Source organism: Channa argus, chromosome 13 (assembly GCF_033026475.1).
Source record: "Channa argus isolate prfri chromosome 13, Channa argus male v1.0, whole genome shotgun sequence".
Classification (NCBI taxonomy): domain Eukaryota; kingdom Metazoa; phylum Chordata; class Actinopteri; order Anabantiformes; family Channidae; genus Channa; species Channa argus.
Genome location: NC_090209.1, coordinates 13,819,222 through 13,834,831, shown reverse-complemented (window position 1 = coordinate 13,834,831; position 15,610 = coordinate 13,819,222). Strand labels below are relative to the sequence as shown.

General features: G+C 37.5%; 1 protein-coding gene across 5 annotated transcripts; it reads left to right on the top strand.

Moving 5' to 3' along the window:
* Positions 1-3,801: 3,801 nt before the first annotated feature.
* On the top strand, positions 3,802-15,353 carry b4galnt1a (beta-1,4-N-acetyl-galactosaminyl transferase 1a). 5 transcript variants are annotated; one of them, XM_067527625.1, is made up of 11 exons: positions 3,802-3,929; positions 8,259-8,479; positions 8,596-8,778; positions 10,443-10,549; positions 10,643-10,680; positions 10,783-10,963; positions 12,344-12,436; positions 12,538-12,725; positions 12,817-12,957; positions 13,310-13,547; positions 13,718-15,353. In XM_067527625.1, the coding sequence occupies exons 2-11, from the start codon at positions 8,259-8,261 to the stop codon at positions 13,927-13,929; spliced, it is 1,602 nt and encodes a 533-aa protein (XP_067383726.1). In that variant the 5' UTR covers positions 3,802-3,929; the 3' UTR covers positions 13,930-15,353. The 5 variants fall into 5 exon arrangements, with proteins under 5 accessions (XP_067383726.1, XP_067383727.1, XP_067383728.1 ...); XM_067527626.1 differs by lacking the exon at positions 3,802-3,929 and adding an exon at positions 4,464-4,787; XM_067527627.1 differs by lacking the exon at positions 3,802-3,929 and adding an exon at positions 4,466-4,707.
* The last annotated feature ends 257 nt before the right edge of the window (positions 15,354-15,610 follow it).

Below are 15,610 nucleotides of genomic sequence, written 5' to 3'. Positions count from 1 at the left end.
TAAGTTACAGGCTTGACACAGATATTTAAAAAAACTGATTTGCAACCAAATATTATTTTTCTTTGCTTTTGGTTTACTTCTCTATGTCTTATGTCCTCTGTATTTCTGCTCATGAAGTCTTAAAATGAAGGATTGCATTACCGTCATGTCTGTTATTTTGTGTTTTTTCTTCACAGCTCACAGAATCCTTCTGTCATCAGCTGTTGTTTCACTTTGCTGAACTATTCTAGGTATGAAATATTTGCACCAATGCTTTCTTTATTTTTTAGAATTATAGATTACTCTATTGGCTATGTCCTATATCTATGCAATGACCGTAATTGTTTTTCCCTATTTTCTCAGATTCAAAATGTCTTGTTTTTTCTCTCTCTGGTTCTCATGTTAATTTATCAGTTTGAACACCAGATGCAGAAGAGGCAATGATGTTCAGTAAAGTCCAGTAATCCTAGCTCATCGGCTGGACCACATGGAGTGTCTACTGACTACTGTACATACTAGGCTGACTGACTAAATGAATTACTTGAGACTCAAACCATCGCACCACCTAGTCTGGTACAAACCCTGCAATGGTCTGTATGTAATGCACTATTAGAAGGTTAGGGCATATAAATACGTTTTAAGTTTGGATTTTAAAAACACTACTTCGTCATATTGTCTGATGTCAGAAGGGAGACAATTCCAGAAAAAAGACACATGATAACAAAAAGGCTAAGTAACCACATTGAGATCCAACATGAGAAGCACAGAGGTGAATTCTGAATCCATATTAGGCAGAAAGATTTATCGCTTTACCGTTTACCGCTTTAGTGGGTGCAGCTTCAGTGAAGTGACAGGACCTAAAAACAGAGTAAAAAGTTTGACAAAAGTTTCTATATATATTTGGGCATATGGTCTAAAAGCTGTTCAGATACAACTCTTTCTAGTACTTTGGAGAAGGTTAGAAACTGGTCGACAGTTATTTATTAACTCTGGGTGAAGATGAGATTAATTCAGTAGAGGTGTAACCACAGGAGCCTTTAACCGAGGGTAATGCCAGTTGTAAGTGATAAATCACTTACAATATTCAGCATTGTATGTCCTAAGTCTGGAGATCTTTGGAAAGTTTAGCTGGTAAAAGGTCGAGACAAATAGGGACTCAGCATTATGCTGGAGTAGTTCTGTAAAAATAAAGATAAGGAGCTGATTCCTAACATAATGTCATCAACTTTACTTCAGAAAAAGTCAAGAAACTCTTGAGCACTAAAGGGCAAGGAATACAAGAGGAATACAACCCAACACTTATCTCATAAATAAATTTTGACCTTTTTGACTGACCTTTCTCTAACACACAAAAAAGAAATTCAAACTAATACCCAAGCAGAGAATGGATATTTGTCTAGCTGATCCACTCCACATTGGCCTAAAAGACTAGGCCATTCATTTTTGTCCACAGTCGTGACTTAGCTTAGTGGCAGAGACCAGCATAGTATGAGAATAAATATTGTTATCTTTTATGTGTTGTGTGATAGTTAAACATTTTTTGCATGTTACACTTAACACTGCACTGTCTACAACACTGTCTTCCTATTTTCTATTGTGTTAACGCCCCGCGTGTTCCGGTCCTGTGGAGAGTTTGTCTGAGTCTTATCTGTTTTGAACCTTTTTTCTGTACCCTCCAGTTAGGAGCAATTTCCATTACCCTTTTCAGTCTGTCAATAAAAGCCCCAGGTTATTTTCTATCACTCGCACTGTCTCCTCTTTTGGGTCCATCCTTAACCAAAACCCCTGACACTCTCACTTCCAGCCCAGCTCCCCAGCATACTGGCCTCAATTTTAATCTTCTCAATGAATTAGTTCGCAAATGGTTCTAATACTATGAATTATGGGCATATGTACCATCATTCTAAAGTTGTTCTATGTTTAAATAAATACTATCTGTGTGTGAAGACAAAGTGAGCGAGAAACTATGCAAGAACCCAGTTAGAGTATATGCAGTCGGAATCCAAAGGAGGTGTTTGATGAGTGCAAAATATAAGCAAATGTAAGTAAGCTTAGGGCAAATGAATAAGCTTTACCTTTTTAAGCTTTAAGGATTTTAAAAACTCTACTAAATCATGTTGTGTAATTTCAGCAAGGAGAAAATTCCAGATAAAAAAGATGCATAATAGGAAGAGGCTCTGTAGTCACACTGAGATTCAATAGGACCTACAGTAGCTACCTACCTGCCAACCTTACCTACCGGACCTGGAACAGTATATGGTATTATGTTTATAGGATATAGAGACTACTTGCCAGTCTGAGTGGATACAATCTCATAGGCAAGAGTAGGTATGGTATGTCAGGTAGAAAGGGCAGGTTGGTTACAAAGTTAGCAACAACATGCTGTCTTGCTCTTAAGTGTAGGGTTATGTTGTAATAAAGCACAGGTTATGTGATGGAGTATAAGCATCAGACTGCTTTAGAATGGCCTAACATTTTATTGCATTTCATCTCTCATCCAACCTGATGTTAAAGAGAGAGAGAAAGAGAACTTAACCATTTGAGAAGGACAGTGTCTCTGTTATATTTGCGGTTAAGTAAATTTGCAAGTTTGCAAATAAATATGGCTTATCATAGAGTTAACACGAACAGTGTGCAAAGTGAGATAGTAATGAAATGTGTGTGTGTGGGGTGCAAAAGTGCAAAAGTAATAGATTTTCCTTTAAAATTACATTACAATGACACATCCATGTCTTTCCATATCAAAGCCCTGGATTATGTCGAATCCACATGGGCTGTGATCATCATTGTATTGCAATGTTTGCAGCAGTTGCTCACTATACCACTTTGTTGTACTAAATACTATAAGCAAATGATTATACTGTACGTGAGGTTTGCAGTGTTGGGCTATAACTAGGGGCACATTATTGTAATACTTTTCCCAGTAACAAGTAGTGTAAAAAGTTACAAATAAAAATTCAGTACTAATATTACAGTCACTTAACTGTGAGACAACTCATTATGCTACTTCACCTGAAAATTGTTTTCAGGTAGTGGTGAGATTTTGTTCCAATGCAAGTGTCGAGGATAATAGTCCAAGACACAAAAGCAGAACAGATACAAGAATGCAGGAAAGGTTCAAAATATTTATTGATTAGAGTGTGAAGGCTTAGGTGACACTGAATGTGTTAAGGAGGAAGAGGTAGCAGGAGTCAGGAGATAGTAGCTCTTCTGGTGGCAGCAAAGACACTTACAGCTGGATTGCACAACAATGTAAAGCTTGTGGAGATACACTCCAACAAAGATGTCCCCTGTGGAGGATGGGTGTAGCCGTTCAAACAACTAAAGCTGGATTTAAATGATTAACAGCGACCACAACGTGCAACAATAACATAATGAAGCTTGTGACTGCATATGTGATGGATAAAATGTTTTTTGTTTCCTCTGTTGATCCTCTATCCATTTTACAGACCCTAATACGATGGAAACAACATGTAATGATGACATAATGTAGCATTCAAATAAAAATATCTCCCTACCAGAACAAAGACTTTCAACACAATTAACATATAAATAACTTATTTTGAATGATTTTTTACATGTAACAGACATTCATAAATTTACACTAAAAGCTTAACCACAAGATTAAAAGAAGCTGGCTGCCTTCATGGTTAAGTTGAAAAATTAAGTTATGACTTACAGGTGGGGCTTTCCAGGACGATAATTGGCCTGGGGCAACATGTCCATCAACAGGTTTCAGCAAGTCAAACTAGTCGTGCAGTGCTGGGTAATCTACATAAAGCTCCCAGAATACATTTCATACAAAGTACTTTGGCCGCAACTGTAACTTGGCATTTAGGGGAGTGGCATTGCTGCTCTTCTGCCCATCCCATTTCAGAAGGTGCAGCGACTGCGTCTGCCATTTTCACGCTTAATTAAACGTTGGTGTAAAGGGGCAAGAAACAGCAACAGTAAGAATGTGCACCTTTTTTCTTCCTCCTGTCCTTTTGTCTGCTAGTTATGTCACTGTCAATCTTCCGCAAATTGCGCCAGTGTGCTGCTTTCATCACCTTTAATTTGCTATTTGTATTTTATATATATATATATATCTATATCTATATCTATATATATATATATATATATATATATATATATATCTATATATATCTATATATATCTATATATATATATATCTATATCTATATATATATATATATATATATATATATACACATACATACACACACACACAGTTTTGTCCTCTCGGCTTATCCCGTGAGTTCAGGGTCGCCTCAGCGGATCATTAGTTCGCATGTTAGGGGATCCAACACTAAAATTACCGGGCTTGGACCGGGAGGATTGGGAAAATATACTTTTCAAAATGTATTTATTTGGGTTGCGTTTTTTTCACAGTAGCATAACGTTACGTTTGTTTTGTTTCTGTCATGGTTCCAGTGCACTTTCTGTCCGTGGACTTATTTTGTTGCCACTTCTCCCTACTTCCTGTGCCATGGTCCTTTTCCCCAGTTTTGCCTTCGTTTGTCCATCGTGGCTTGCACCTGTTCCCTCCTCTATTTATGTTCAGTCTTCCCCTCACTCCCCAGACAGATCCTCGTCGTTGTTACCGTCGTCGTCATTGTTCTCATCACCTAACCTACAGTTGACTCTCTCAACTCTTGGGAAGTCTGGACTCTTGTTTCTTGGACTTTTGTATTCTGGACTCTGTGCATCTTTACCCTTTGGTCTGAGGTTTGCCTTCTGTTTAATCCAGTGTATTGGTTTAGTCTCCAGTTCTCTCTGCTTGTTTGGTCCTGGTTTTTGTGTTTTAGGTATGCTTTTGCATTCTTCAGTTTATCTTTGCCTTTTTGTTTAGTTTGTTTGTGTCTGCCTCCCTTTAGTTTATGTTAGTTTATGTACTCCCCCAACTCTGTACTTTAGTTATATTCTCCCTCCAGTGTGTTTTAAGTCGTGCTCAGTTTTACTTTAGTCATTAAAATGTGTGTTCATTTGTTCAGTAGTTTGTGTCCTTTTATATTCCTGTCAATCTCCTTAGCCTTTTCCTGTGGGTTCGTTTGTTTTAAACTTAGTTTTTTTATTAAGATATTCTCCTGTGCTGTTTTTCACCCACCCTTCAGTTGTGAAGTTGTTTCCTGTCCCATGTCTCTGGATAAGTATATTATGTTAAAATAGTAGCCTATGCTTTTCCCCGTGTGGTCATTTAGGTTATTAGATTTTCCAGTCTTGTTTATGTCCGAGTCTTGGGTTTATTTTTGGCTAATTAAGTTCCTCTCTTGTTGTTGCCGTTAGTTTCTGTTGTCTTCTTATTTTCTATTAAGTAAACTCCCCTCGTGTTCTGGTGCTGTGGATAGTTTGTCTGTGACTTACCTGTTCCGAGCCTGTTTTCTTGTAACCTCCTGTTAGGAGCGGTTTCTGTTTTCGTTAAGTTCTTGCCAATAAAAGCCTTTAATATTATGAGTTGCTCGCACAGTCTCATCTCTTGGGTCCACCCTAACTATAACCCTGATAGTTTCATAGTTTATTTAGGTTAACTTCAGGAACCAGGTTTATTGTAAACTCCCTTTGTGTTCTCAAACCTCCTGCAGATTCTTTCCTGGTTCCAGGTGCAGAGCAGTTTGTTTCGTCAAGTCTATCTAACAGCCTCACTTATTATTCTTAAATTGTTACACAAGACATGTCTTTACTTTTTATCTTTTTTGATTAATCACTTAGTGTAAGACATGATCTCTCCTCATATTTAAGTACCAGTGGTTCTCCCACCAAATGATTAGCATTATAAGAGGCTGATTGTTTTCAGCTGTACCCTCACCTGTCCAGTCACATATTTGTATACAATCATATATGTATAGAGAGAGACATTGAAAATTTGTTGGCTGCCTTTCCAGGGACAAAAAAAAATAATCTACAATCATCTCTGAATGAACTTGCAACTAATCGGACATTATCTAACAAATACGCCTGTGGCATTCTCATTTGTTGTAGCCTAGTTTGTATGAGCCAACCAAGGTTTTCCTCATTTTTAAGTTCAGTTTTAGTTTGTTTTATGTAGTACGTATTGTGTATCGCTTGTGTTTACTAATAATGTCATTAGTGACATCATATAGCTTTGATGGTTTCCCTCAGATTCGTCAGTTTCTAGTAGGATCGGCTCTACACTATTGATATTTATATTCTGTTCAAAAATAAAAAGCAAAGTCAGTTCTTACATTTTTCTTAAAAATGGTAACCAACAATGTCGTCTACACCTGCTCTTATTTACCGTTGAGTCATAGTGTCTAAGCTGCATCCATGAGGTCTTATCAACAGCAAGCATGTTTTTAACCTGGGGGGAACAAAGTCTACATTTGTATTTGATCATGAGCTGCTTGATTACTCAGTCTCCAGCTAAACTGTGCAGAGGAAAATATTGGCTCTGCTTTAGCATTTTTTTAACATTGTAATGTAGTACGGTTTACCTCAAGATTGGAATTGGCAAAGAGGAAACAGTGGGTACATGGACAACTTTCTAAAGTTGCACAGTCCTGTCTGGGTATTACACAGTTTTCTATGTTTAGTGTTACGTGCTACATATTTTGACTGTTCTATTACATGGATGATAATAATAATATTGTCACACCCCATCCAGCCCACAGCCAAAGGTTGCATTACTGTCTGAACTGTCTGAATGAAGGGACTCTGAATCAATGATTAGGGCAGTTGTTTTTCATAGAAATAGTGGCTTTAGTAAGTAGCTTACTTGGGTGTTATTGGATAGATTCCAATTTCTTTATACAGAATGACTCCTTTTAACATAAATAATAGCCGCATTTCCTTTACTAAGAATCATCTTGCCTTGTAAGATTGACACCTGGTATTAGAAATTACCTTGTGGTGTCATTAGATTATAATTTCTGTACAGCACATCACCATGAAGTATCTTAAGTCACTCTGAGGTCTAAGGAGGAAATCCAAGTTTCACTTAGTTTGGTCTGTCCTGTCTTATCCATCCCTGATTGGGTGAATACAGTTCAAATTCATGGGCTGTGGAAACCAGAGGGCAGAAATCATTATCCTATAAGAAAACGGGGCTTTTATGACACCTGGTGCGACAGAAAGTGTCGTCAAAAGTGGGGTTTAAATCAGTTTGGAGTGGTGCTTTGGAAATGCTGTGTATTGTGGTGTCACTTTTTATATTTCGCGCCATTTTGGGCAGCGATCGATGGTGTTTTTCGAGGTGTCCTATCTATTTCTTTGCCACGTTTTTGTGAAGTCCTGGTAGGTTTTATGGCAGTTATTGATATCTTTAGCTCTGCAGTGAGGACGGACTGGCTCACACCAAAAGACCTCAGTATCCCCATCATGCGGTTCCTCTGGCTCTTCCTCTACAGGGCATCAGTGTTGTTGGACCAGTTCCCTTCATTGTTGAAGTGCATACCCATGTATTTTTTTTTTTCTTCAATATTTGCTACTAAAATGTAACTTGCAATTTTTTTCCCTGACTTCTGTAATATTGATTACAAATGTTTTCCTTTGCACTTCTTCCTCTTTCCCACGCACAATTGTGTTGTATAAAAACTAACTATGCAACTAACCGACACATGCAAACATGTCATTAAGGTTCTGCCACACTAGCTCCTTTCTCACACAAACCGTAATGTTCTTCAGAACACGGTGAAACTGAGAAACTACATTAAACTCTGGGTTTTGATCCAACTTTATTTGCAACAATGGTCTCACACACTTTGGCCACAGATATATGTCAGCTGACACTCGCCATAACTGACTGAAGTAGCATTGGAGGTTGCATCAGCAGACAAAGGTGGATCTTTTTTTAAACCAAAATGTATACAAATGAGAGGGGGGGACCTAACTGCTTCGTTGGAGTGGTGTCTTACTCATCAACAACAAGGAAAATGATAATGATTGTGATAGTGAAAATGATAATCACTTTTGCGCTTCCTCATCTTTTTGAACACACTGTCACCTTTATATTTAACAAGCACGTCTTTCTGTCACACACACTATACTACAGTATGGCTTATGGTTAGTGTTGGATCCCCTAACTCATAAGTAAATTCTGGTGGAAATGAATTTGTTTTTGTTTTTTTTTTCTCCATGGAAAAACATTTCCTCTTATCTTAATCAAAACCATCAAGTGACCTCTTACTGAGACTTAGGACCTAGTGTAATGTCTGACCTATTTGTGCCAAAGTGGCCACACTGCACCACTTTCAAACATCTTACAAATGTTTATATTTCTACATGTGTTCATAGTTTGACTGGACTTGTCATTTTTATTCTAGATGATTAACACCTATAAGAAGTGTTTTGGACTGATTTATATAACTGGAAGTGGACTACTGCTCCTAGCTGTGTTTAAAGCTTGGGGCACTTGGTCTAACTCAACAGTTGACTTACAGCCAAGAATGGACAGTTCAATGAAGAAACTCCTTGTGAAGAAGTTTCAAGATTCCATCAGTGGCTATCAAGGTGTTGCCTACCATATTAAGGAGGATGTGGCATGGTGTGGTATTAATCAGAAAATGTTCATAATACAGACATTAATTCTTATTTCTATCCTTGTGATCTCACTTTGATGTGTTTTATTGTTTTTTTTTTGTTTGTTTTTTTGGTACACAGTCGTTTGCCTCAAAATACATGTGTGTGTCTGGCTGATAAGGAGAGCTTTCGCCTGCCCTTCTCCAATTTGATCTACCCACGTGTGTGGGCCCACAGTATTGATCGTGCTTTTTTAGACTCCCATCCTGACCCTGAAGGTGTGAAGCATCACAGAGCTCAGGAGTACATCAGCTTTCAGAGAAGGTATATGAACAAACTACTGTACAAATCAGCTTGACTTTATACTCACTGGCCTCCTCTACAGTAGTGCACTACAGTACAGCAGCTCTGCCACAAAATCCACTTAGACAGGGCTAAAATTTCTTACATGTTAAGAGAAAACTATTAGTTAGGTGATAATTCTACTATTTTCATTATTGAGGACACAGTGGGTGGTGGTGGTGTACTGGAGTGCATTCTATTAAGAAGTGCTTCTAATGTTTTGGCCAGTCAGGTTTTTTTTTTTTTTTTTTTTTTTTGCCACACTGTTTAATTGTGAATGACCAATGACTACATAGTTTGGCAAGACTCATTTGAGTAAAGTTGTTACTGTGTTTGTTGAAGCTAATGTACAGCAGACATACAGCAGCACCTCCAATAGAGTATTTGAGATTTGCTGCATTGCTGCATTACTGACCTAGAGGACTGCAGCAACACTTTTCAGAATCATGACAGAAATTCAAAATACAGCTTCAAACAGAGAGGCCTGGGGGAAATCCCCACAAAATGATGAATTAAAACAAAAATTCAACACTGCATTAAGTCAATTTCACATTCTCTATTCACTGACTTTGCAGTCTGTTTAAAGGCTTCATCACATTCAGACTGCATAGTGGCATGGGCTGTGTTTATTGTCCTTGATCCAAGTGTCCACCTCCTTTCATTTTATTTTACTACAACCTTTTGCTGACTACATTTGTAAGGTAAATTGAAAGGAAGGCTTATTTGCAATGCTACTTGACTGGTAGATATCAAGTGAATGCTTTGACTGCACTTAATCATCATGGCATTTGCCAGCCTTCTGCAGTTAACTCCATTGCAACTTTTAGGAACAAGGGAAGAAAAAAGTAATCAATTTACCATGCTAAAACGAATTCACCCATCAGCTATAATATTATGAACACTCCCTTTTTTATTGAGTAGATCCCCATTTTGCCGCTAAAACAGCCCTGACCCATTGAGGTACCTGACCCCTGAAGTTATGTTGTATTATCTGACACCAATCTTTCAGCAGCAGACCAATAAAGTGTACTGCAAGTTGCTACCCAGGACAGCCTTTACTTCCCACGTTCATCAATAAGCCTTGGCACAGATTCATCTCACCCACTTCCAGGTGCCATTGCAATGAAACATATTTGCATTACTTGTTAGTGGTCATATTGTTGTGGCTGATTTGTGTATAGTAGAACTGAGTTTCTTATAAGCTTTTATAAGAAATAAGTTACTCCAAACTCATTTCTGGTTTTGTTTTACCAGCGATCCAACAGCTAAAGGCATTTAATTGAAAGTGATATAAAACAGAGAAACGCAGCAGATCCTCACATTTGAGTATCTAGAACAACCAAGCACAAATGCTGACATTTGTGCTTTATCATTGATATAAATGATTGTTAGTTTTCTGTCAACCAACTAAGTGATTAACCCGGAAAATTATTTCAGCATCATTTCCCAATCACCCAGAGGCAACTTTACCTTATCTGTTAATATCACTCAACAAGTTTCATAAGTTCTGTTTTGTCAGAGCTCAGAATAAGATCATATCATGTCCTGCTATTCTGTCAATATTAGGACAGTGGTGATTGTCTCACCATTTTATTGGTCAGGAGATGCAGTTTTATACATCTAATGATATATATTCTTCTTCAAAGGTCCCAGAATCCTGCTGATGCGTTTATTGTAGCCGAGGCTAACAGTCCCCTTCAGTATCCTACCCAGGGTGTAAGGACACGACCACTCAAAACAATCGTCATTCCTGGTAACACCATATTTAACATGACATAACACACAGTGTTAACAAAGTATGTTAAAGTGCTTCATAATTATTCTATGTTGATATCTCTTTCAATAGGTTTGGGTCTTAAAGAAGAACCAAGATCCGACCATACGGTAATCTCATTATTTGGAGGGCATTTCAGTATGGTATAGTAGATGTTTTTTCTATTTCGTATATGAAATTTGTTTTCTAAAACCATGCAAATTATCTAACAGGTGTATTTATCAGCAGCAATGGGGACTTTTGATGTTGCTGCTACAGTGAATCAAGTTTCTGTAAAAGGAGAGGGAAAGAAACGCATTACACTGACCAGCCCTTTTCTCTCTGCTCTGAACAGTCAGCTGCAGTTTGTCACCTACACAAACACAATTTTCCATCCAAAGACAGCAGATACAGGTAAAGTTATCATGAGGATATCATTCTAATATTAAAAGATGCATGTCAAGTGGACATATTGAGCTTCTTAGAATTTTGGTTTCCTGCTTCACAAGTTTCCTGTGAAGCAGGAAGAAAGCTTTTGCATGAGATATAGATTTAAAAGATAATGTAACATCTGACACCAGTTTACATCATAGGTCCTTTATTTATGCACACTTAATCCATGTAAGGTCTGTTGGATTTATTCGTATAAGAAAGTTGCACAAAGGGTTGCAGTTTGTTTTTTGCTGAGTTTAAAATGAGTGGTGTAGCCATTGCATGTTAAATCTTGAGTGCCATTCTTTTTACTGTCTTGGGTTTGCTTCGTTCTGCAATTTTTGGCCTATCTATAATCCCCAGTCCTTTGCGGTGTTGGCACATGTTCTCAAAAGTTTCTAAGAGATAGAAACTACAGCTATATGGTGAGTTGTGAATAAGTCATATATGCCACAAATTCTCACATCAATAACGTGTAAACGAAGACACAAGTCAAGTCGTGTAACAAGTCACAAGTCATCAAACGATGAGTGACAATACTAAGCCCCAGTTATTATAATTGCTAAATTACACCTACACATCTTTAAAACATTCCTCATGGTCAACAATGAAGTCCTCTCCTAAGCTCTCACACAAACTACCTAAACATTTTTGTGTCCTACGCACAGAGTCTGAAGCTAAATCAGCTTCAGTCATACGCAAAATAAAAGTTTTGGATAAAATGCTATATACTGTAAGTAGACCATTTAAATTAACTTACTGAGCAAGCTGCTCCCAAGCAGTGGATAATGCATTGTAGTACTTTAGTATTATGAAGTAGTACTAATTTTGTGTGTTGAAGATTAAATAATGTGTTACCCTGATGAGCTGAGTGACCAGCAGCACTTCTAATGAAGAGTAAAAACAAACGTAACTACAGTGGCTGCTTATTAAACCTTTCAGTCTGTTTAAAGACAATAAGGTATGAAATCTGCCAGAACATTCACCGAGTAGTTTTAATATTAATGTTTTGTAATCAACATATTATGAACTAATAAATGCTTAAAATACATTGTTATCTACGTTTGGTACATTTCTTTTGACAAAATGTAGTTAATCTGCTTAGTACTTTTAATATGTTTAAAGTAGTACTTATAGAAGATAATTTTTATGGCACTATTTTTTTATACACTTTTATTTGCGCGTTGAGTTTGTGTACTTGTAACAGCTCTGGCCACTGTTCTTTATAACTCCATGTTGTCAAAAAAAGGAATTACTTAGTGACTGTCCCATGCATGTTTGATTTGATGAAACAATGAGGGCACAGCAGCAACAACCTTCTCTCTTTAAATCCCGTATTTATCACAGTTTTTTGTTCTACAGTTGAGTTTGCAACAACAGGTCACCAGGCATTTTTCACCATTAAAGTTGAACATGGGACCATCCCGAAACTGTACAACTCCAGATCCCAAAAAGGTTTGTGAGCTGTCATATCATTGTCTGTTCTATTTGATACAAAGTGCTTGAATGTCACATTGAAGTATTTTTATTGTTTGTGTCTTTGTTCTACACACAAGAGTACAATATTAGTGCTCTTGTTACGATTGTCACCAAGACCTTTCTCCGCTATGACAAACTCAAAGATCTAATTGAAAGCATTCGGCAGTATTATCCAACAATCAGCATTGTGATAGCGGATGATAATGAACATCCTGAGCCAGTGACTGGGCCTCACATTGAACACTACATCATGCCATTTAAAAAGGTAAAGAAGTTTTAGTATGTCTCTATAATGAGCATTATGATTCATCAGTAAAGTTAACAGGTTTTGCTTTCATTTCATCCTCCATATATAGGGTTGGTTTGCAGGAAGAAACCTTGCAGTGTCTCAAGTGACCACCAAGTATGTGCTCTGGGTAGATGACGACTTCATCTTCACTGCAAACACAAAACTGGAGAAGATGGTGGACATCCTAGAGAAGACCACTCTGGATCTGGTGAGACACATGTCCAAATAGAGCACAAAGTGTGCGACCGATATCTGCTGCATTAATGGTGACGTTATGAATATGAATGTACGAACAAATAAACAATTTTATTTATTTATTTTGTCCTTTCGTCTTGTCCCATACGTTCATACAGATTATAGAGCTGTCTTTGACTTGATAGTAACAAGTAAGGCTTGTAGAAATACTCATTATTTCTGCTGGTTTGTATCCAGAATGGTCTTTCCAATCCTTCAAGTGAAAAATAGGATCTATCTCAAAAGCCCCATTCAGACAGGGTTACACTTGGTGAGGAATATTCACTGTAATTACACTAATTACACTGCTGTCTTAATGACTTCAGGTTGGTGGTGCAGTGAAAGAGGTGACAGGTTACACTGCAACATACCGTCACACTATTTCAGTGGAAGAAGGGGGAGAGGAGGGTGACTGTTTGCATATCCGAAATGGGTACCACCATGTCATTGATGGATTTCCCAACTGTGTGGTAGCTGATGCCGTTATCAACTTCTTCATGGGGCGGACAGACAAGGTTCAGCAAGTGGGCTTTAACCCCAGCTTGGCACGCGCTGCACATTTAGGTGAGTCTGTCTATGTTTATCTGCTCTTAGTAAACTAACAAAAGTATTTATTGGCTATTTATGCACACAGACACTGCTGAATAGCTTAACTTGAAAGATAGAGAAGAAACAATCCCAGCAGAATAAGTGATTTACACTGTTGTAAACTTAATTTTCTTTTGATGCTACAGAGTTCTTCATCGATGCTCTGGGTTCCCTCCACGTTGGCTCCTGTAGCGATGTCATTATAAGCCACGCATCAAAGATCATACTGCCCTGGAGTAAAACCAACTCCCAAAAGGCCTATGAAAAATTTCGCTACTCAGGCTCCGCTGAGGACAACTACATTCATAAAGAAGTATTCTACTTCAAGAACAGATTGAAGTGCATGACCAGTCAGTGAAAGCAAGGAGTGTGAGAAAAGATGGGATACTGGTGTTGTTGTTTTTAGTATTGTTAGCAGTATTGTACTGTCCAACTTACTGTGCAACCAGTTGTGGGGGCAGATTTTGTTCTGTGAATAGTTAACAATTCTTTCTTTTTAAAAGAAAATAATGATAATCACCAGTGTAAAGCAGCAGTATGTTGGTTTCATAAATATTTTGTCTAAAAGTATGCTCCATAACTTATCCTAATAAACTGCACTGGCAGCCATGCTGAAGTATTTGCTTCTAAATATATTGGAGTGAGGCTCAAAGATCTTCAAACCAGTCAGAGAATCTTAAAAACTTTTGGGGGATTAGTACATTTTCGAGCACTCTCTCATTGATTGTAAGGTCCTAAGGATGACAACTCAAAACACTTGGCAGCGCGTGCTAGATTGGAGCAGAGAACAGCAGGGCAGAATGAGGACTGGGCAGAGCAGAATGTATTTAAAGTATCACGCCATCGTTCACTCAAATTGCATATTGTAGCTTTAAGCTTAGCTCTAAGCTTGTATTTAATCAGACCTCAGTGACATGTTTGCTCTGTGCTCTCCCTATCTCAGCAGGTTCTGGTTTGTTTGACCTCTTCAGTTGGTCCTTTTGTTCACATTCACACCACAGACTACTGATTTTACTGACTTTCAGCCCCCTATGTTTGGTGTTGTCTTGTTTCGTGATCTGTTGTATTATTTTATAAATTGTGTTAATTGTCTAACCCTTGAGCCAGCTTCTGACACTAATTCTGGCAAAGAAACATTTCCCTGAAAGACTGCAGGTAACTGAGCTGCACCTCTGTAAAATAATGCTTGGACTTTGTTGCACTGATCACATTGTTATATTAAGTCCTGAGTAAACATACTTAAGTACATCTTTAAGTTACATATTTTACTTAAGTTTGCAACAGCTGACTAACAGAACTGGAAAATCCTGAGAGACTGTGATACCAATATTTCACCACAAGATGGAAACAAAATATCAGATAAAGATCCCACACAAGTTGAACAATGCTTGTTTTCTGTGAGGTACCTGAAATTGTCATTATTAGTACTGGTAGTTCTAGGTAGTTTCTAGTACACACAGATGTAATAGTGGCCATGTCATTACGTACTTATAATGAGCACTATTGTATGTATGGGACTCAATGTATTATCATAATATTTAACTTTTTTCATTTTCTGTAAATATTGTCTGTGTGAAATAACCTAAATCACTTCATGATTCATCCTTTTTTAGTAATCCAGTCTGTTTTTGTTTTTTACATTGCCATTGTGGAGGTGAGACATTGGTGCTGACAATTATTGTGAAAGTATGTGTTGTGTGTCTTTTGTTAGTTTGTTTGTTTGTTGTACTTTGTACTTTACACATTCATGTCTTCCAAAAATTACAAAACTGAGCAACTTCACCGGTATGTACATTTTTATAGATATATCAAACTTTTATCATTAGGTCATTGACCTTTCCTGAGGACTTTAATTTTGAAATATGTATGTTTGTGTGTAGATACTCATATATCTGCTGGTAGATTCTGGCTTCATAAACATTTGGCCAGAGCCTTTTCTAATTTTAATTCTAATTTTTTGTGCCATGTTCTAATCGAAGTGGACTACTTCCTAACAATTAGTGAAACACTCCTTGAGCTTTAAAGGGAAAACCCAAAGG

Bases quoted from the DNA above. Each gene is read 5' to 3' on its own strand.
- b4galnt1a (XM_067527625.1), top strand. From the start codon at position 8,259: ATGATTAACACCTATAAGAAGTGTTTTGGACTGATTTATATAACTGGA. The intron at 10,964-12,343 runs GTAAAGTTATCA...TTTGTTCTACAG, and splicing joins TCCAAAGACAGCAGATACAG to TTGAGTTTGCAACAACAGGT. The intron at 12,958-13,309 runs GTGAGACACATG...TAATGACTTCAG, and splicing joins AGAAGACCACTCTGGATCTG to GTTGGTGGTGCAGTGAAAGA.